Source organism: Melopsittacus undulatus, chromosome 18 (assembly GCF_012275295.1).
Source record: "Melopsittacus undulatus isolate bMelUnd1 chromosome 18, bMelUnd1.mat.Z, whole genome shotgun sequence".
Lineage (NCBI taxonomy): Eukaryota > Metazoa > Chordata > Aves > Psittaciformes > Psittaculidae > Melopsittacus > Melopsittacus undulatus.
The window spans coordinates 1,786,795-1,808,723 of record NC_047544.1 but is presented as its reverse complement, the minus strand read 5'-3'; the positions used below and the strand labels follow the sequence as shown (position 1 = coordinate 1,808,723).

General features: G+C 49.3%; 1 protein-coding gene across 5 annotated transcripts in view; it reads right to left on the bottom strand.

Annotated features, from left to right (window-relative positions):
- Positions 1-385: 385 nt before the first annotated feature.
- The window catches only part of AAK1 (AP2 associated kinase 1), a 65,511-nt gene continuing 43,967 nt past the window's right edge, over positions 386-21,929 (bottom strand). For 2 of the 5 annotated variants that reach the window (XM_034070378.1, XM_034070379.1), the window contains 2 exons: positions 13,298-13,402; positions 9,741-11,734 (listed from right to left, as the gene is read on the bottom strand). In XM_034070378.1, the coding sequence (XP_033926269.1) occupies positions 11,640-11,734; positions 13,298-13,402 (200 nt within the window). In that variant the 3' untranslated portion in view covers positions 9,741-11,639. Of the gene's footprint in view, positions 4,857-9,740; positions 11,735-13,297; positions 13,403-14,936; positions 15,048-16,172; positions 16,275-17,780; positions 17,883-21,929 lie in introns of those variants that run through there. The other 3 variants (XM_034070381.1, XM_034070377.1, XM_034070380.1) reach the window with 3 other exon arrangements.

Sequence of the window (21,929 nt, the reverse complement as noted above, 5' to 3'; positions counted from 1 at the left end):
GCTGATAACACTGATGTTTTGAGTTGTTGCTCAGTAATGTTCAGTCTGAACAAGGACTTTGTGAGCCTCATGCTCTGGCAGTGAGGAGGGGAAGCTGGGAGGGAGCAGAGGCAGGACACCTGACCCAAACTAACCAAAGAGGTATTCCATATCACAGCACATTGTCATGCCCACTATAGAAACTGGGGGCAATTACCCAGCAGGGCTAGACTGCTCAGGTCAGGCTGGGTATTGGTCAGCGGGTGGTGAGCAGTTGTATTCTCTGCCCTTGTTATTCCCTTACCATTATTATTATAGGTGGTATTATTGCGCTAACCTTAGTTACTGCACTCTTCTCATCTCAACCCATGGGATTTACATTCTCTCTTCCCCATCCCTCCAGGAGCATGGGAATAAGCGAGTGGCTGCGTGGTTCTGAGTTACCAGCTGGGCTTAAGCCACTATGCAATCTGATTAAGATCACCAGTTGTGTGGCAAAGGAAGCAATTCCCATTATTCTCCCACATTCATTAAAACCAGTAGGCTCCAGAGAGCATGGAAATCACATTTCCACTTACAACTCATCACGCTGAAGCTGCAGCACTGGTAGTGCAGGATGAGGAAGAAACCAGGCTGGAAATGAGATGGAGATCAGATCAACAGGCACTGAAATGCAGTTTTCTGCCCAGAACCAAAAGTCCCATCACTTTACAGGTCACACACAGAGATACAAACAAGCTGCCTCCACCCCCCTAGAACAGCTTTCAGACCACTTAAGCACCGGATATATGCTGGCTTTTGGGGCAGGGTTTACTTGCTCTTTGTGTAAAGTGCTTGAAGAACATAAAAGCTGCCAAACCTGGAGATTGAGCCTGACTCAACATCAAGCAGGGCTGCAGCAAACCCGCACACCCCACTGGGCCTTGCTGGGTTCTCCCTTCCACCCTTGGCTTGCAGGGCAGGAGAAGGGAGGGCTGAAGAACCCACAGCTCATTTCCACCTCGCCAATAAGGGCCAAGAGATCTGAGCATGAAGGGGAGCAGGATGATGCTCCTCCAGCATCAGCTAAGGGACTGGACGTGGCACTGGAGGACGTTTCACAGAATTACCCAAATGCAGTTTTTCAAGTAAAAAAGCAGGAAGGAGAACCTGGATCCAGTTTGCAGAGGTAATGCCTTGAACCCACCTCTTCTTTACACATGGGACCTGCTTAGTCCCTTGTTCCATGGGCCTGACCTCCCTTCCAGCAGCTTCCCAGCCAATTCACCAACTCAAGGCCAAGCTCAGCCCCATGCCACGAGTTGTGTCCTCACACTCATTGTCCTCAGTACCCCTTGAATTCACAGTTTGCAGCTCGCACAGATCCAATCCAGCAACAAGCAACTTGGGGTGTGCATCATGTGTGTATTTAGAACAGAAACAACCGCCTCTCGGGTATAGATTGAAACAGAAAGCAACAACAAAACACAATCAACAACAGCCTCAGCATTGCTGAAGGAACATCTCCAGGGAAAGCCAGGGAATTCTTTACAGTACTTCTCAAGACGTGGTGACAGAGGACACAAAACCCATCAGTGTGCATCAATATTACTTCACTCCCAGTGTAGCAGAGCAGAATTGGACCTGACCTGGGCTCAGCAAGTCGCTATTTGCCAGCAATCAGGCTGTGCAAGCCTCCCTGCTTCCAAGTGTTCTCCCTCCCCATCCCAGGCTGCAAGAGCTCAGCCCAAACTCCTTCCTCTCCCTTCCAGGCGATCCCCATGCCAGGCACGTCCAGCAGAACATTTGGCTCATCTCTGGCAATTGGAGATAGTTTGGAAGGGCCTGAGTTTGGGGAGGGGAACGGAAACCTGGAGCAGTTGGTAACTCCTATTTGCACATGCTTTGTTAGTCAGCTCCTGGCGTTCAGGGTTTTTCCATCCCTCCTCCCCTTACACGGCTGGGTTAGGAGTCAACCCTGGACTGTGCAGTGCTCTGCTTTGTTCAAGCAGCCTTCACGTGTATCTTCAACATGCCTGTTGCATTCCTCTAGGGCTTCTTATTTGGACAAAGCTCTGTCCTAGAGGTGGCATCAGGGGGTCTCTTCCCTGTCAAACCAGACTGAAGTCTATTTTGAGCTGCAGAAACTCTCCTGAGTGGGCCTCCAGTGAGTTAGGAGCAGCTGTATCTGATCCTTCCATCTCTTACAGGGACAGTAATCCCAGTACAACCCCATCAGAGAGTGGGCAGGGCAGGGACCTGCTCTGCATCCTGATCTCAGCAAGCCACCCATTGCTTGTGGGAGACCCCCAAAGGCAAGATATGTCTTTACCCTCAGTGCAAGCTTCAGCTCATGCAGTAATGAACAAACTCCATTGGGAAACGGCCACCATGAGGCTTGGCCAGATACCACTGGAATAAAAAGGGATGTTTTCCATATAAATCAAGTCCTTTAGATTAAACCCACTGAAATCTTCTCTTGGGAGACATTCTGCAGCACCAGCACCTCTCAGGGGAAGGATGACTGCACTGCAAAGATCCATCCACGACTGGGAGCCCCAAGAGTCCCTACACCTGGATCTTTGGGAGCAACTCCACACTTAAAGAGCCTCTAAGGGCCAGAAATTGCAGATCTGAGACAACTGCAACCAGGCACTTTGCAGAATCAAGCTGGGAGGTTTCACTCTTATCCCTGTCCTACATCAGTGGAAGGAGAGGGGAGCACAGCCTGCTTGCTTTCTGCTTGTCAGGGCTGGTTTTCCTCCAAACACTGTACTGGGATTCCCTACATCAATGACTGAACAACCAAGAAGAAGTTGCCTTTCTCCTTGGGAACAGGGTAGAACACACAGTGTTTTGGAAGCAGAGCAAACATTCCCAAAGGAGCATGGATGGATTTTGTTTAGGTTCATCCTTTATCACCAGGAATACAAAAGGCAGAGTTCACAAACGGAGGGGAGGTTCTCTATAGCTCAGCCTAACCGGATTGCAGCCAGCACTGAAGTGACCACATGAGGTATGGAGCTCGGGACAGCCAGGGAAGCGTTTGCACACTCAGCTTTTCAGTAAGGCTTATGTTTAATACTGTAAAACTGCTGCCCAGCTCCCTCCTGCAACACCACCATCAGCAGATCCCTGCGCTGGCATAAACCAGACAGGGAACACGCACATGAACTGACAGAAATGGCTCTAACACAGACCTGGTGCCACCATCTCCTGCATGGCATCACCTATGGATGCACACGACAGCCTCCGGAGCATGGCTGCCAGGTTTGCCATCGCGGCCAAGCAGCAGGAATATACAACATCGCTGTCTTGCACTGATAGGAAAGAGGGAAGAAGTCACAAGAACCCTTTAACCTGTGAAATCACTTCCTTTCCAGAGCACTAGCAAGTCCCGCTTGACTTGCTCTGTAATCCATAAACCTCTTCATTCTTCTTGTAATGCATTTTCCCAGCCAGGACCAGAAGATATGGAATATTACTGGCTTGGGAAAGCATCAAAACTATAAATGGAGAGGAAGACAATGAGAGGAGGAAGGTAAGAAGCAACTGAAAAGGATATGAAGATCCTGAGAGCCAGGTTTGAGGCTAACATAACTTAAAATGGTTCAGCTATATAGCACTGCAAATAGAGTTCTGACCCAAAAATAATAATTATTTATATATATATATTGCTATATCATTCATTTCAACTAAGAGGTTCAAGGTCCTGTGGGAGGTGCTCCTAGGGAAGCACACCTCCCAGCTCACAGCAGATTAAGGCTTTTGCTTTCCTGCTTTGGAAGGAAAGGGTGCTGCAGCAAAGGGATCCCCGCCGGGCAGCTCCGTAGTCCTGGAAGACAGAGGGACAACAGAGACAGATCCTGCTATCGCCTGTCTGTTGGGCTGGGAAACCACTTTGTAAGCAGCGATGGGCTTCACGTCGAGCCCCTGCCCATCATCCGGGCTGTAGTGACGGGAGTATTTGGACAGGGCTTGTGGACGGAAAGGTTTGGTACCCACGGAGCCCAGCACAGCCTCCTGTGGCAGCGTGCCTGCCCCGGGGCTCCTCTCACCGGCAGTGCCACCCTGCTCCACACAGCCTTTAGCAGGGATGTGCTCCTGGGCCTCTGGGGCTCTGATGGGAGAGGCATGAAGGTTTCCTGGCTGATTAAAGCCAGCAGAGGAGTACTGAGCTCTGGCCGAGGCTGGGGACCCACACATGGCAGAGTCCAGGCTTGGCATCACGGGGTTAGCTCGGTGCTGGCCATCGCCTCCCTGACTCAGGAGGATGGGAGGTGTGAATGACTCTTTAGATGTGCTATGGGAAGTCAACTCTTCCATGCTTTTCTTTTTAGTGAAAGGGGCTCTCAGAAACACGTCTGCTTCTTCGGGATGCCTCAGAGCCACGTTCCCCTTGGAGATAAAAGGAGCTTTGGTAAAGACATCCACCTCATCAGGCACTTTCCTCACGCTTCGGAAAGGAGCCGTGGCAAAGACATCTGGCTCATTGAAAACCTCCCCGGTGTGTGACTGGAAGGCAGGGAACAGCATCTCCCCTGCTCTAGGCTGGGAATGGGGATCCTCTTTGGAAGCCTCATGCCTTTCCTTGGGCACAGACTGCAGGAACCCTGGGCACAACTTGCAGGTTTCCTCCTCCTCTTCTGAATCCATCAGCAAAGGCCTGGACCCACTGCAATCCAGAATGTCCCCTTCATGGTCTGTCCCCTCTCCTTCACTGCTGTAGAAGGAGCTGTTGCTTGAAGGACCATCTCTTGCCAAGTAGTCTGACTCCGAGTTGTGCTGCGTTTTCACCTCCCGCATCTCACACCGACCCTTGTACAAAGCAAGTCCATCACTGCCAGAAGGCCCTTTACAGAGTTCAACTGGGAATAGGGCTGGATCCCTCTGCAGACCTAAAAACGCAAGAGAAGAGCGTTACTCATCAAGCTCCATCTCCTCAGTTGTACATAAGGAGGGTACTTGTTACACAAGAAACATGCTGCTCAGATTTAAACCACCATCACGCATGGAAAATGGGAAGGAGAAGGAGGGCAAATAAAAGAACACACAAATGCCAGGGTAGGGACTGAAGACACACAAAGTGACACAGCTCAGCACCGCTCACAACTCAGGGACACTGCTTTCCAGAAGGAGATGAAAGATGTCTGACACATGAATGGGCAACCCCAGCACCCTCTCAGCACCATCCCACAAGGTTTTTTCTCTGCCACCCACAACAACAACCACCACAGGAGAGGTTTTCACTTTATAACGTGCTGCTGGCTTGGAGCTGCAGCAAACAGCCAAGTTCTGTCACCTTGTTCTGCATTGGTGCTTGCTGACTGCCCTACAAGCAGATGTACTGCTTGGCATAGCCTCTGTTGCTGTGAGCCATCCCACGGGTCCATGGAATTACACTCAGGTAGGTAAAACACACAGGGATGGATCCCTACAACCTGCTAAAATAACATACACAGCTCCAAGGATGAAGGTCAGCCTGTAGCCTTTAATAAACCCTGCTAACTACAGCAGCATTATTTAAATCACTGCAAGGCAAATGATCTTCAACACTCCTTATTATGGCTTCCAATCGAGCATCTAACATAACCCTAACAACCTGGCTGGCTTCTGTGTTAGTGTAACAAGACAAGGTGGGGAGAGGCTTGCTGTTCTGGGCTCCTCCAGGTAGAAGAGCCCAAGATGGGGTTGGCTTTGCCTTACGACTCACACAGACAGAACACAAGATCTCTTACCTTCAGAGAACTACTGGCAGGTTAGGAGTGTGTCATTGGGCTCTTGTTAGCAAGGGGATAGGAAAGAGGCATGTGAAAAAGCAGCAGTGTGAATTGCAGGAAGAATGAGGAGGGTAATGATGGTATCTGATGGGTAAGTGAGGTACTAACCGATACACACTGCTATGACAAGAGAGCATCACCCGGTGAATCATTCCCATTTACAGCTTCTCCATCACCTCCATAGCAAGTCAACTCCTTCTCACAAGTAAAGACACAGCAGTCATTCATGAGGCATCAAAACCAGTATTTATTGGGAAACTATTCACTTGGATACATTACACTGCTACGGAAAGACAGTGTAGAGATAGGAACATTCCATAAGCAACTACAAAAATACTATCACTCTTTCCCGAAGCCAACGGTGCCAGCAGCACTTTCAAGCCCAGATGCTAATCTCAGCCCCCAGGAACAGCACGTGTGTGGTGGGGTTTCCTTCCAGGAGGCTGGTTATGCATTTACCAGGTGTCAATGGGAGGCTTGGAGTGCACAGGTTGAAGCAGAGCAAAACCGGTCCCTGCAGCACACAACCACCCTGGTTCTCATTGAAACACAGCGTGCAGAACACAGGGGAAGGAAAAAGGCATTCATCACGGGGAGCCTTGACGCAGACCAGTGCCCCTTGGTGCACAAAACCAGTACAAACCAGTCATTTGAGCTAAAGAGCTCCTTGCATTAGTGGGTGTCTACACGTGTGCAAGTGATGACATTTGGAGCAAGAGGGTTGACACGGTATGAGCCTGTTTGTGTAGGACAGAGCAGCACATGTCTGACCTTGTGTAACAGGTAGAACATTGGGTATGGAAAATGACTTTTCCCAGTGTTTTCTTTGCCCATCCCATTGAGGAGGAAGCAGTTTTCCTCCTCACTGAGGCCACAACTGGGGGCTGAATTACTCTGGGAGGAGAAAACAAAGTGATGCTTCAGTGGGAGCTCCTTCTGGCCTCCAGTGCTGAGCTGGTTTCAGAGCTGCCAGGCAACACTGCACGAAGGGAAATGGCCACAGGAATAGCAACATGCACTGGGAAGCATGGGGATCTACTGACAAGAGAGGAGGAGCACCAGCTATAACCCATGTTCTATTTTCCTGATGCTGAGGGAGGAAGACCCGGCTTCCAGATACCATCCCACAGCATCTGACCTCAGGCACCTTTTCCTTCCCACCTTCTTAGGGTCCCATCTGCTTCCTTTGGCAGAAAGCAAAGGGACAGTCCCAGAAGGAACAGCGGCAGCATCGCCACAAGGAAGACATCCCCATGCCAGCATTATCCTTTGGCTAATATCTGGGAGTAGGCCTAGGCAGCGGCTTAGACATCTCTTACATGTTAAAGGCCTGAGCTATGCTTAACACACCAAAATATGCACTCACATCATAAAATCCCCAAATCCCTTTGTGTAAAGGTCAGGTTAGAGCTAATGAGACACAATCAGTGCACTCCCATAAGCAGCCGCAGGCCTTGCAGAGGTTTCAGAGGACAGGGAATTGGAATCAGGCAGCCCTGAGGGATGCTTCCGAGGTCTGAGCTCATTGGTTCCACATGAGACGGGTACATTTGTTCTGCGCAGCACAGAAAGGGTCACTCCAGGGGGCTGGGAAAGGACAAGCCCTATGGGACAGTGCCTGTGTGCAGCCCTGCCCCTCCTCTGCCTGACTGCACTCCCATTCACACCATGCAAGAGGCCTGAAAAGAGCCAGGCAGATGGTTTGCCTGAATGGACACACAAAGAGATGCCTCTTCTGCAGAGGCAGCACTTCCTAACATCTGCCTAGGCCCAGATGGACACAGGCAACAGGCAGCTGCCCCTTTTGTCATCCCCTCCTCCTCCTCTGGGCTCCAGGATCTGTGTGTGACCTCATGGGGAAGCATCCCTTAGGTTCTGAATGAACCCAGGTTTTAACACACACACACACACACACACACACACACACACACACCTGACACTCCTTTACAGCATCAAATCTTCACTGAGCTTGAGCTTAACAGCTCGGGTTCTGCCCTACCCCTGTGCCCATCAGTCTGGATTCCAGGCTCAGAGACAAGCACTAAAGAAACCCCACTGCAGCTCCCTTTCTGCAGGGAGAACCTGAGCATGAAAACCACTCATCACCTGGGAATGCCCCAGCAGAGAGCATTTACAAGATCATTTACACCTGAGTTACAGCACCGACCCATGGACTTCCCCCATCTTCTAAAGGAAAACCATGCCCTGAAGAGGCCAAGTACTGGAATAAGTGACAGGAATGCTGGAAAACCTTTACTCTTCCTATGATGGGGCTGCAGGAGGCAGAGCAGCCCCCGGGACCATGAGCTCATTGCTGGAGCAGAGCCCAGAACAACAAAGGGGAGATGGAGGCATTCCTAGAGCCTAAAGCTGCTCTTCCACCTGATTTCAGCCAGCCAAAGTCAGGGATCTCCAACTCAGCACCGTGACCAGCCAGCAGGATCACTGCTCTGGCATTTGAAAAGGGTCAAAGGACTCCTCATGCCTTTGTTCCTGAAAGCAACAAACCCCAAGCCCCAGCAGCCCTGTACAGTGCTCTGAGAACACCAAAGCTCAGCATCACCACAACTGCAGCATCCGGGGAGCAGGATGAAGCCTTTGTACCCCCCATTTGTACTGTGCACAAGCCACCTGGTCCATCCACAAGAACACAAGGTGAGTCTCTAGGGGTTAAACCTCAAGAATGGGCAGGAGCATGAGTCTCATGGTGGTACCATCCACCTACAACAAGAGCCGATGCTGTGCACAGAGCCCGTGCTCTGGTGCATTGGCACAGCTGATCCAGAGCACAGAAATGAACACAAAGAAAACCCCTTCTGTCCCCCCCCATTCCCTGTTTCCTGCTGGGTGCTGCAGTTCTGATGGGCAGTGCCCATCACCTGAGCAAGGAGAAGGCACAGGAATTGGTCTCACTCCTAAACCTCATTCATCTGAGCACTCCATCCCAGCTCATTCACACCAACCATTCCCAACACTGCTCCGAGAGCTCCTGAACTAGGAAACGTAATGGCCATAAAGGGAATGCCATGCTCCATGCAGACACACACTGCAGCACACCACATGCCCAATGCCCTTCTGCAGGCAGAGACCCACATGCTCTGCATTGGTGTTTGCTTGGACACCCCAAAACTTGCTGAACCGTGGCTTGAATAGCATCTAAACCTTCACTGTACCAAGTACTTCCTTCTTTCCCAATCCATTTTGAAGGCAGGCGGTTTGGAAAGTCTCTGGAGGCAATATCCTGCAAGCTTTCAGGCTGAAGGATGCCATCCTCCTTCATTTGCCATCATTCATTCACAAGAAGCCCCCTCTAAAAAGAGCTTTGCCCAGATTCACTCCAGCTGCCGTTCCCTTGTGTAAGTGGCCTGTGAGAGGCTGAAGTTCCAGCTACTCCATGTAGTACTGTGGCTGCAGCTGTAGCACCTACAGCTCCTACCAGGAGGATCCATCTGAACAGGTAATGACAAGACCACCACCACAAGCTCCAGCCCATTAGGGCAGGAAGGAGAACCTGCTGACTCTCCATCTGTGTTATGTTCCCTACCACCACCAACCCTGCGACCCTCACAAGGGGACACAAGCATCTCCCATAACTTGAAAGAAGGCTCCAACCATCGCTATGAGGCTTATTGTGGTACCACTTTGGGACTGCACCCGATGTCTCCCAAGCAGGTAAGTTCACTTCATCCCTTCACAGCAGCACCTATAGGACAGCCACAGGGGTTGGAGAGCTTAAAACGAATCCCACATCTCCACTCATCCCACCTCTCATTTGCCATTCATTCCACAAGTCCTTTCAGATGAGGGAGGTCAAGATAACAGACACCTCTCAAATGTAACCTTCCACTGTCCCGTTTCCCACCCAGCTCCATGAACAGCTACTGGAAAGAGCAATAAATAACCATTCACATCTGCTTATTTAATAGCATTATTCACAACCCAGTGCATTTAGAGGTCGTTCCACAACAACTCCCTTGAACAAGTGCCATTAGAGTTAAAACCTTAAACATTCTTTAAAAGTACTTTAATTCACAGAAATCTTTGTTTCTAATATACAGTAGATGGTTACTTTGTAAAATCCATTCTCTTTTCATATAATCTCAGTATCTGACTATACAATAACTTTCTATCTATAACATCTTCATGGTTCCAGTCCAGCTCGCCTGTGCTTTAGGAATATAAACCCAAAAAAATAATGAAGTTTCTATCCACAATTGGACTAAGGTCATTTCCAACAGTTCTCATGTAAAGCTTCTCTTGGGAAGTGCAGTATACACAGGGAATGATACAACACACTTCAGCAATACCTTTATTAGTAAGTGTAAGGTTGGAAAAGAAGAGGAATGGAGAGCGGACACCATCCATGGTGGTTCTATTTACAGGCTTTGTTCACCTAAGTGTGGGGTGGGGAAGAGCAGAGAGGCTGGAGATAGGAAAGGAGGAGTCACGAGCTTGGATTTCTTCCCTTCTTAGCAAGAGGTCAGTACATACAGGTTTCAGTCGTTCCTACTTTCGCACATGGGAAACTGCACTTAGTACTAATACAGCTACATACACATACACAAGGTTAGCAGGAAGCTAGGAAGTATTCCACTACAGAGGAAGAGTCCTTCTGTTCAGAAAGAGCTTTCAAATACAAGATCAGAATTCCAGACTTCAGGACCAGAAGCCAATGAAACCCAGGTTAGTGTATCCAGCTGATGGACCAACTAAGGGGAAAGGTAAAACCCCATCGAGTTGTAGCAGCACTGAACTTCAAACCATCCGAACCAAGTGCATGCTTGTTCCACACAGACTGAGGAGTGAAGTCCACAGTAATCTTTGTCTACTGAAACAAATGTGTCCCATACTCAACTGGTTTGCACTATATGCAGGTACAAAGATAACGGGGAACCCAGAACAGATACCAGATGCTTGACTAAAACCAGGATTAAAAATAGACAAACGAGTGGAGGACGATTTGATTCATACACAATTTACAGGTGGTTGTGGGGGGGGATTTGCTTTTTCTTCCAGTCTAACACATGAAAAGAAGTCACAGAGAATACATCTGCTGCTGCCACAACGCCCTTTTCATCCCAATGAAGGTCAACACAACGCAAGTCACAGCCATACTCACATGGATTCGGTTCAAACCCCTTCCGAGATCTCCCTTTGGGTCATTGCTGCAGCTTTAACACTCAGGTTTGGGTGCTGTTCTCCCCCTCCCCAAGGAAGCGCAGTTCATTCCCAAGCAGGGATGTTAAACAGCTGGGGGCAGTCGGGAAAGCTCTCTTCAATGCACCATCACCAGAGGTACAAGGACAACTTCAGAGGAAGTAATTGTACCTCCTCCATGGGTCACTGAGAAACCTCAGCTCTCCTAACCCGTGTTGTGCAGGAGAGGGACATCCCCCCTGCCTTCCCCTGCCCAGAAACAGGAACCAACCAACAACCAAACCCCAAACCCAAAGGTTCAAACACAGTTGTTCATGCCCTGCTCTAAGGAGAAAGGAGTCTGTGGCTCACACATCAGCTCCAGTTCTCTAACTCATGTAGTGAGGCTTTCCATGGTGCTATGTGGACATCTCAGCAGGGTGGCTAAGGATGGTGCTCCCTTTACACACAGGCTATAGAGACACGTGCAGAAGGAACCATAACAGGCTTTGACCAGCTTTAGAGAGGCTGGGCTACCTGGAGACCTGAGACAGGCTCTTGCCCAGGGCCCGGGGGGACAGGGGGAAAGGTGGGTGAGTGGCTCCTGTTGACAGATTTGGTTTCCTTTGAATGGAGGAGAAAAAGAAAGCAACAAAAGCAGCAAAACCAAAAGCCCAAAAGAACCAGGTGGGAAGGGAACTCTTCTGGAACTGAAAACGGAGGATTAGGTACGTTACAGAAACTGCGTCTGCTACTGTGTCACTGCTACAGGTCTATGAGCTGATCCACCAGCAGCAAAGACCTGGCTATGTTGGGAAGACTGGACTCAGAGCTTCCACTGTTGTTTCTAGAATGCCCACCTGAAAGTGTGAGAGATAGGAATTCAGTAGTGAACAGGACACGCGCACACGACAGTTTCAGATGTTCAAGATCAAGCAAGCAAGACAAAAGCCCAAGCAAACCAGCAAATTCCCTCAAGCTCTTCTCATTGCTTGTATCACCTATCAAGGTAACAGCATTCCCCTGCTCGCTCTTCCACCCGCTTCCCACCACCCAATCCTAACTGGCTGGCATGGCAAAACATCACAGCAGCAACCAGTTCCTCTTCCCAAGGCTTGCATCTAAGCTGCAGAATTCTGCCCTTACTAAAGGATCTATCCAGTGAATACAACTGCAGAGCCTATAGAAAGGACTATTAAAGGTTTTATATCTATAGAAAGGACTATTAAAGGTTTTATATCTACAGAAAGGACTATGAAAGGTTTTAAATCTTGGCATTCAGTTGCTCTTTGAAGAGCATCTTTAAGTTGGCAACCACTGCAAGGAGAGTGGAGCTATCACATGGCTTTCTCTAACTGGTACTTTGATACTGAAGGGGAGATGCTTGTCTTTATTCAAGGTATATATGTATATATGCCTTGCACATATACCAAGGTATATATGACCCAGCTTTGGTAGAAATCTCTGTCTTTCAGTAGGAGCAGGGTTTCTACCTATTGAGTGTCAGTCTTTGCAAGCTAGCAGTGAAGCAGAGCAGGGGTATAGCACATTCCTGCTGCAAACCAAAAGGGGCCTTAGGGAAGTCAATGAACTTCTCCAATCCAACTTAAAAACCCAACCAAACCAAAGACAGAATCAAAACAGGATCAAAAGGGAGCCCTGGAGTTTGGCTGCAAACCTGCATTGGCATAATCCAGACCTTGCAACTGCAGAGACCTACTGGACTGATGGGACAGCAAAGGCTGCCTACTTCAGTCCCTGCAAGAGGCAGGAGATGCAGCACTGTTGTCTGTTGTAAGGGAACAGTGCTGCTTATATTAACCCTAAGTAAGGCTGAAACTGGTTGCAAGGTTACAGGAATGCTGTGAAATGCAAAACTTCCCAGTCTGTGGCCTAAGGACCCTGTTTAAAAGCATTTCAAAGGAGGGGGGTGGCATCTACCAAACCTCTTGCATTCAGCTCCCACAAATGCCTTTGAAAGGCATCAGCATTCACTATCAGTAGGAGTCTGAGTGTTATAAAGGGTTATCATCATCTCCCTTCCTTGTGCCTCATGCCAACTCAGCTTAAAAGTCAAAGGGGCTCCTTCCATTGGCTTCAACAGTAGCTAAGGCACAGAAGAACCCAGTTCTCTGCTGTGCCTTAGCTACAGAGGTATCTGTGCCCTGCCTGGCCTCATGGGCCCTAAAGATGCTCCTATGCCCATTGTCTCTTTGGCCATGCAGTCTTCTCACAGAGTCTGGACAAGTTTGAAGGCCAATGCACATCAGAGGAAGACTAACCTCACTGACACTGCAATGCTGGTCTCTTACAGCTTATGATTCGAACTAGTTCATAGGTGCTGCAGCACCACTGCCCCACAACTGATTTACAGTCACTGCTTTCCTTTTTCCTACCCTTTTCACCCCCATGGCCTGGCTTACCTTGTGAATTTTTGGATATCAACACTGGAATTGGGTCAAACTCATCTTCTGTCACCTTTTCAGAGCCCTCAGGAGCATCAAAGCCTGATATCAGGTTAGTATCTTCTGCAGCATACAGGAGAAACAGAAGTAAAGAAGCAGAGACAGCAGAGAAGGCTGGTTAGAATGGCTGAAAAGTGTTAGAGCATCCTTTATGTTTTCAGAGGCAGGGTTTAGAAGCAGGAGTTCCATTGGAAAGGTGATTAAAGCTGGTAAGCCTTTGCTAAACAAGGTAAAGAGTAAGACAGACAATACACAAGTGGAAGGAAGGCAAACCAAAAGGAAGCCAAGTCATGAAAAGCACAATAAATGTGGCTAATCTGAAGGTTTAGCCATTGCCATAGTTCAAAGCTGTGGTAAAAGCCCAGGGCTTAAGCTCCTTAGGACTGAAGGTGTTCTCCATCATCACCCAGTGGCTGTCAGGTATTAGGGCAGCTTGAGAGCAGCCTGGCTAGCAGCCCTCATAGAACCATTGAACAGGTAGGGTTGGAAGGGACCTTGAGGTCATCCAGCTCCAACCTCCATGCACAAGGAGAAGGAGGGGGGAAAGAACCAAAGAAGAGAACCATCACAGAAGGAGCTCCAGTCATCTACATGAGACAAAAGCCCTGAGCTTCCAGCTGGGGTGATAAAGCAAGCAGTGCAACATTTACAGTGCCTGAAGACATCACTAGAGAGGGTTTAAAGGCCCCAGGAGCAGCCCTGACACATCAATTCCATTGATCTCAAACCACACTGAGACACTTGGTGGGAGGCACTTTCAACCAGCTCCACAGCAGCTGAGGCATTTATCTGCCTTATAGGCAATTACACATCTTTAGAGGCTCTTGCTGTGCATCACTGCTTATTACACCTTGGACACCTAAAACACCTGCCAAAATCTGGTCCTCTATCGCTACATGAAAGCCAAGCTGATGGTTTCTAAGGAACGAGCAGGCTGCTGTTTGACTCCCATCAAGAATAAGAGCTCTTTACCTAAAGCTGACAAACCTGGTAACTGGTTTTAGGTGAGATGAAGGAAGAAACCACTTGTGGAAACAGCCTGTCCTCTGCAGGATGAGACCCAGAGAAACACCCCACATCCAAGAGCAGCCTGGCCTGTGAGGTGTCGAAACCACACAAAGCCTCATTTTGGCATCACTCTGGCTGGAAGAGCTCTGTCCCATGCCTCACATGCGAACAAACCCCTGTCACTGGTATAGATGGGTATCAGGCTCCCTCCCACAATGAATAATGCAGCCCAAAATCAGCTCTTAAACACCACGTACAAAGAGCAAAACCAGAGTGCATTCACCATGAACCTGAGGAAGGGCTGCAGACAAAACCCTGCCCTTTAAACCTACTGCATCCCTCCTGCTGCATCCTTGCTTCATGGAAACCTTGTCTTTGCAGTCAAGCTGAATGCTTTCATTTATCCTTTTCCCTTAGTACCTTAATGTGCATTTCAAGTTAAACCAGCTTGGGAAGGAAACGAAGCAATGGCTTGGGGATAAAGCAAAACCATCCCCATGGATGAGAGCATCTGATGGTGTCAACTGGGAGCAGCTCCAGAGCACGTCCCAGGACCAGGAGGTGTGGAGAGACAAAGGGACAGTTTTACCTTTGTGAGGTTGAGCTGCGAAAGCTACCGGAGCAAACTCATCCACGAGGTCAGCAGCAGGGTTAGAAAGCAGGGAACAGTCAAGCAGAGAGTCTTCCCCAGTGAGAGAGTCTGAATCCACGTTAGCATCCGCAAGGTAGCATTAAACAGGACACAAACACTGTTAAGCTCACGTTCCCACATCCCTTTTCCCAGTGCCGTTTGTTGGGATGGAAGCACTCCCTGCTGCTCTGCAGGGAGGGCAGGGGGAGGCCCAACACCTTGAGCAACACTCTCTGGGTCTCACTGCCCTCCAAAGCCCAGGATACAACAATGAGATCCCACACAAGTGACAGGTTAAAGGGGCAGCAAAGGGGAGTTTGGGAAGGGAAAGGAGACAAAGAGCAAAACTCTGGCAAAAAACTGAATGTGATGCCTATTTCATAGGAGATCTCTGAGATGGACATCAAGTCAAAGTGTGCAGATCATGGAATGGTTTGGGTTGGAAGGGAGCTTACGGCTCCTCCAGCTCCAACACCTTCCACTGGAGCAGCTGCTCCAAGCCCCTGTGTCCAACCTGGCCTTGAGCACTGCCAGGGATGGGGCAGCCACAGCTTCTCTGGGCACCCTGTGCCAGCGCCTCAGCACCCTCACAGGGAACAGCTTCTCCCTTATCTCCAACCTGAACTTCCCCTGTTTCAGTCTGAACCCATCACCCCTTGTCCTGTCCCTACAGTCCCTGATGCAGAGCCCCTCTCCAGCATCCTTGTAGCCCCTTCAGACACTGGAAGCTGCTCTGAGGTCTCCTCACAGCTTCTCTTCTCCAGGCTGAACAGCCCCAATGTTCCCAGCCTGGCTCCATATGGGAACTGCTCCATCCCCTTTATCATCTTTGTGCCTTTCTCCGGACTTGCTCCTATTCCACGGCCTTCCCAGGAACAAAGGGATAGGAACCATTTCCTACAGTGTCCCAGTCCAACAGGAAAGTCAGTGACTGCTCCAGATTTCCAAAGCACTTCATTGCAGCAATACTCCAGCACCTACAGCTCTGTAGTGATGGGTTGACAGAGTCCAGTACTCTTGTACAGGGAGATGAGCAACCCTGACCTCCAAGGAACCACACAGCACCTGCTCCCAACACACAGAAGCAATCCTGGTGTGCAACACAGCATCACAAGGGACACTTTTGTGACTCCCAGAGCCCCCATGGGTACAATCCAACCCTGTGCCCCCAGCACCCTCCTGCCTCACACCAACCTGTCCTGTTGGAGGCCACCGACTCGGGCTGTGAGACGAGGCGCTGGGGCAGCGGAGCCTCCAGGCCTGGAATCAGGCTCTCCACGGCCACGTCAGCTTTTCCTTTGCACACATGCGGAGCAGCAGAGCGGAGGAGAAGGCAGAGGTCAGTTTGCAAGAGGCAGCATAAGGAGGGATGAAGGCAGCAGTTGTCTGAACCCTTTAGTGCCCCTTGAACACACGGCAGCTACACGAGGCTGATGGAATCCCAGACACATCAGTGCTCGAAGGCCTGAGGCTGGGGATGTAACTAGATCTGTATCCAGCACAAGGGAAACACTGAGCTTTAAGGTGTCCCCTTGTGTTAGAAGGAACAGATCATCCAAATTCCCACTAGAACCCTTAATGTATTCCCAGTTAAGCTTGGCAAAAGCCAAGATGTGGCATCTTTCTGTCCTGTTTTGTGTGGAGAGAGATGGTGAAGACTTGGAACTCAGTATCTTAGGGAGAACATGAGTCCCCAGCATCATTTCATGTTGGTGTCCATTCTGTGCATCCAAACTGAGATATTTATAGAGGCTGGATAAAAAGATCTGCTTTGATAGACACCATAAAGGGAAGGAGAGACATAGAAGGTAACTGCCACAGTCATACCTGTCTGGGTCTCCTCCTCGAGGACCAACATCAAGATAATGACCAAGAAGTTACAGAACAAGGATGCCCTCAAATGCCTGGACCAGAAATGGTCTGAATGCTCAGCCTAGGAGAGCTTCATGACTATTTCTGCTTGCACAGCAGTGTGTGTGATTTGCAGGGTCATTCTCTAAAGGCATTCAGACAACTGCCAAAGACTGCAGAAGAGAGAAGAAAGAACAGGACCCATTTCCCACCTTCCTGTTCAGAGCTACAGAGGGTGCAATCAGCTAACCAAGGGATATGGTTGGGACCCAAACCCACAACAGCAGCTGGTTACAGCTTGCAACTGTCAGGCTTTCGTACATCTGGCAAGTAGATAAAAGCCATGATACTGAAACACATATGAAGCCTGTTGTGTCTGGGCACATTGATTCTCAGCATATGTCCCAGGCCAAAGGCAATGCTCCCTCCTCACCCTGCTGAGGGTGATGAGACATGGACCATGGTTCCACACTGAGCCTATAGCAGAAACAGGGGAGTTTTTGTACCTCCTTCAGTCAGCTTTTAGCTTCCTTCTACAAACACCACAGGTACTGGGCCACATCAGTAAGCTTAGATTTTAAATGTGAACACCAGGTCTCTGCTGTTCTCATGGAGAACAGGCACTTCCATCTTTGCATCATGGAATGGTTTGGGTTGGAAGGGACCTTAAAGCTCATCCAGTTCCAACCCCTGCCACAGGCATGGACCCCTTCCACTGGAGCAGCTGCTCCAAGCCCCTGTGTCCAACCTGGCCTTGAGCACTGCCAGGGATGGGGCAGCCACAGCTTCTCTGGGCACCCTCACATCATCCATAGCTTCCCATCACACTGAGTTTCCCCACCAGCAGTGGCTGTTCTGGGAGCCCAGTGGGGTCAACACGCAGAGGCAGCATGCAGGACAAGACATGCTGTGTCAGACAGAGGGGAAGGGGCACCCTGGGTTTATCTTTACCATTCACAGCATCTGAGGTGCTACCGAAGGGGTCAGCGAGAGGCAGGAGATCAGGGAGCAGAAGAGCAGTCTCAGGAGATTTGAGTCCCTCAATCAGTTTTTCTGGGTTAAAGCAGGAAAAGGAGGAGAGCAACAGAGAAAGAGAAGCAAACAGAAGAGACAACGTTAGTCAGGAGCTCCAAGTGCAGCGTGGCAGCCTCCAAAGTGCTGTGGGCAAATACGCTATCACTGAGAGAGCAGAGGGCAGCTCCTCACTGGCCATGGTCATCTAAGACAACTGGGGATAGCCTCATCCACTGTGCACTGCTCTCCCTAAGGAGCCTGTTCATTTGCTTGAGTATGGAATACTTACAGCTTAAGCAAAGGCAGGGATCAGGGAGACACTGAAGTGTCAGACACTGGAACCTGCCCTTGGGTTAAACAGCTCTTTAGGTACCAATTCATGATGTCAATGATCAGGTTTCAAATCAGACACATCATTCTCAGCAGCACAACTCCTGTGGTTCCCATTATCCCTGGCACAAAGAAATGCAGATAGCTGGGGCAAAAAGCTAATCTCAGTTATTATCTGGGGGATGAGTGATTTCACCATCAAACTAAGCCTGTTTCCATGAATGATTCAGCTTTCCCAAGGGATTCTTCACAAAGGAAGGAGATAAAGAACGTTCTGAGGGTTTGCTAGAAGGAATCACCTTCAGCAGAACACCTCTGATAAGCTGTGCTCCACATGGACACACTCAGCTTGTGGACATGATGCATTTGCAACCCAATGTTAGAAGGAGCTGTGGTCCTGCCCCTCCTTTACAAAGCTTTTACATCCATGGTTTATGTTCCACGTTCAAAGGCTGGTGGTGCTATTTATTATCCACGTGGTTCTTAACAGCTCAGGCTCTGGAATCCTGCTGTATAAGAGAATGCTGAGAAAGCCAAAGAAGAGCTTAAGCTGCACTGTTCCATCCATGGCAATATCATCCATCTTTTTTATTGCCTATATAAGTCATAACACAGCCTTGTGGCTTTGGAGCTACTTAGTCAAAGCAGGACAACTTCTACTCCCCATGGAACACTTCACAAGCCACTAAAGCAACCAGGAGAGGAAGGATATCCAACAAGCAAGCCAAGAGGCAGCTGGTGCATCATTAAGGGCCTGAAGAAGGTCAGCTGAATGTAAAAACCTGATGTACTTGAATGCACTTGCACCCTTGGATGTACTTGCAACCTTCCCACCTCAATAATACACAGTAGTAAAGGTTGGATTTGCCAAAGAAAATGCACCCTAACTGCATCCCATTGTCTGGGAGCAGAGGCTTGGCAACAAGAAGTGGTCTTAATGTTATCAAAAGGGGACTAAGAGGATGGAGTTGCTTATAGGGTGTTCAGAAAGCACAACACAACACAGGAGAGAGGCTTGGTGACGACAAGGAACGTGCTCAATTCCTTTGCCCATAAGTGGGGCAGTAGGTAACAGGCATCCAGCCAGGTACCAGTTAATGCAGAGAGCCAGGCACAGGACACAGCAGTGGGAGAACCTATGGATTGCCTCAGAGTTGAGCAGTTTCACACTGGGTTTGGCTCCTCCTTTGAGATGAGGTTGGTCAGCAGTGAAGTGACACATGGGACATGGTGAATGCATTCCCATTTCAGGCCTAAGGTAATCCCTTCAGAGCAGTCTGCAGTCAGAGCACAGGTACAGGAATCAACCATTTTACAATCCCATTGCCAAGTGGCATGAGCATCAGTTGCAGTTCAGATACATGGAGCCCTGGGAGGGAGAAACCTTCTCCCTCCTGAGCCTGAGCTGCATTTTGGCTTCTGCCACTAAGGGAAGGCTCCAGCAGAAGTTTAACTTGTCATTTCCAAGGGAGAAGCTGCTTCACCTGCAAGTGAAGGCATGGTTGAGATGGGGAGCAGGCAGCAATGCCAAGTAACCTGAATGAGGAAGGAATACAGCAGTGCAAGGAGAGGAAAAACTGGGGTAAGTAGTCTCATTTCTGGTAGCTGTACTAACCCTACAGTTCCAAGTCAAGTACAGGTGATCATCAACCACAAACTCCACCACCAAACTGAGCCCTTCTGCCCCAAACCCAATGGCCAGATCCTGATTATTCCTATGGAGACCAAGGCACAAGCCCAAGGATAAAGGAGGTCAAGAAACTGTAACTCAATACAAAGGTTATTTCTGCCATAGAGCTCCTGAAGGGCTTTCCACAAACTGCAGATGCTTTAACCGATACCTGTGCCCCCACATGAGGCTGCCACTTAGGGACATCCTCTCCCCCAGGCTTTGGGGTCAGAGGGGAGGAAAGCTTGGTTCTGGTTCAGGTCTAAGCTGACCACTGGGTTCTCTGCTTTGCCCATTTCCAGTCCTGACAGGATAGCAGCAAGCTTCCTATGGCTTTGCACCAGTTAGGAAGGGGCTGAGGAAGCAAGAGCCAACAGCAAGGTGTCTGAGCTTACAAGTGTGCCCCATCAGCCCTTCCCACAGCTAAACCCAGGCACATACTGCAGCCATTAGACAAGTGTTCCATGTTCTCCCGACCTTCCAGCTCCTCACAGTAAGAAATGAGTGGTTATTGCCTCTCAGTAAAGCAAAACCCACTGCAGAGAAAGCACAGCAAGAGCCTGCAGCTAACAGGTCTCACAGGCATCCCCACATGAGAGATGCTGGGAGCTTCAGAGGCTGCAAAACCCAATCACTTCCTCCTGGAATGGAAGCAAGAGCCTTTCCTCTGACTGGCACCAGCATAAGGAGGTAATGGCATTTCCCATCAGCAGAATTAAGTGTGATTTATGGCACGGGACCAGCAAGCAGGTTCAAACCCCATGCGGAGGTTGGGAAGCACAGCTTTGGACAATCCAGGGAGAAAATCCTGCCCTCTTCCTTCAGATCCCTTCTTTCCTAACACGTGCACAATGCGATCTTGGGGATTTCAGTCCATCTGCACAGCTGGCATGCTGCATTTAGACTTGGCAATGGTGATTTGTCAAGCAGCAAAGTATATGCAGGAAGCCTAGAGTTATGACAACCCATAAACCAAGAGACAAGGGTGGCAAATGGGGTTTTGGTTAGAGCAGGGCATTAGAAAGAAGACTCCTGAAACACTCGGCGTTAGAAAGGGAACAGAGGGCAAACCTCTGCCCTCAGCTGTAACACAGCCAACAGCCAGGATGCAACCCCTCAAAGCCAAAGGAGATGCCACCAGGCAGGCACAGCACACAGCAAGAACGTTACTCACTCGTGTACTGGGGAGGAAGAGCAAAAAGAAAGACAGCTCAATAGAGCACACAGCAGAGTTCTTGTCTTCGGATGCCAACTGAGGAAGAAAGACAAGGGTGTGAAACTCCTGCCAAGGCAAGTGTGCTGCGAGTGGGAGGGCAAATCACCAAGGTGGGCAGTGATGAGTCAGGTTCTGCCTATTCCTTAGCCAAGGACCAAAGAGTAAAGGAGGCCCTGTGTGTTCTGCAGCAGCAGAGCACTTGGACTCATCAAGGGAAGGCACTGGACTTCCATTTTGCTAATGGAGTTCTTGTGGGGTTGTTTCTCATGCACAGAAACGGGAAGAGAAGGGTAACAAACAGGAGTTGGCATGCTTTAAATACACATCACTTTGTAGCACCGCAGAGTAACAGGACAGCATTGAACAGCATCCCTAAGAGATGAGAATCAATCTTATGTTATCTCTCCGGATCTCAATATCCCTTTGGATCAAACTGAAACCCTAAACAGGCACAACATGAGGTACTATGTGCACTCCTTTGGCTGGCATTCCTGTAGCCCATTGGCTTTGTTGCTCCAAATCATCCAAAACCCATATTGAACTCTCAGTTACTAACATGGCAACAAATTCAGGTTCTTATATGAGTATTTCCCCTTTTGCCTCTTCCCAGCTCAAGATGTAAACTCAAATCCTTACACATCCATAAGTGTTTGTGTATATCTGCATCTACTTCATCTCAGTATGTCATAGCATCCCAGACTGGTTTGGGCTGCCCCTTTTCAACCCCCTGCCCATGGCAGGGCACTGGAGCTGGATGACCTTGTTCTCAATCTGCACTGCAAGATACCTGCTTCCTTAGCCCTTTGATGAGCATCCTCCCAGACTAACACCAAAAAGCATCACACCGTGAGCATCTGAAGCAAATAAACAG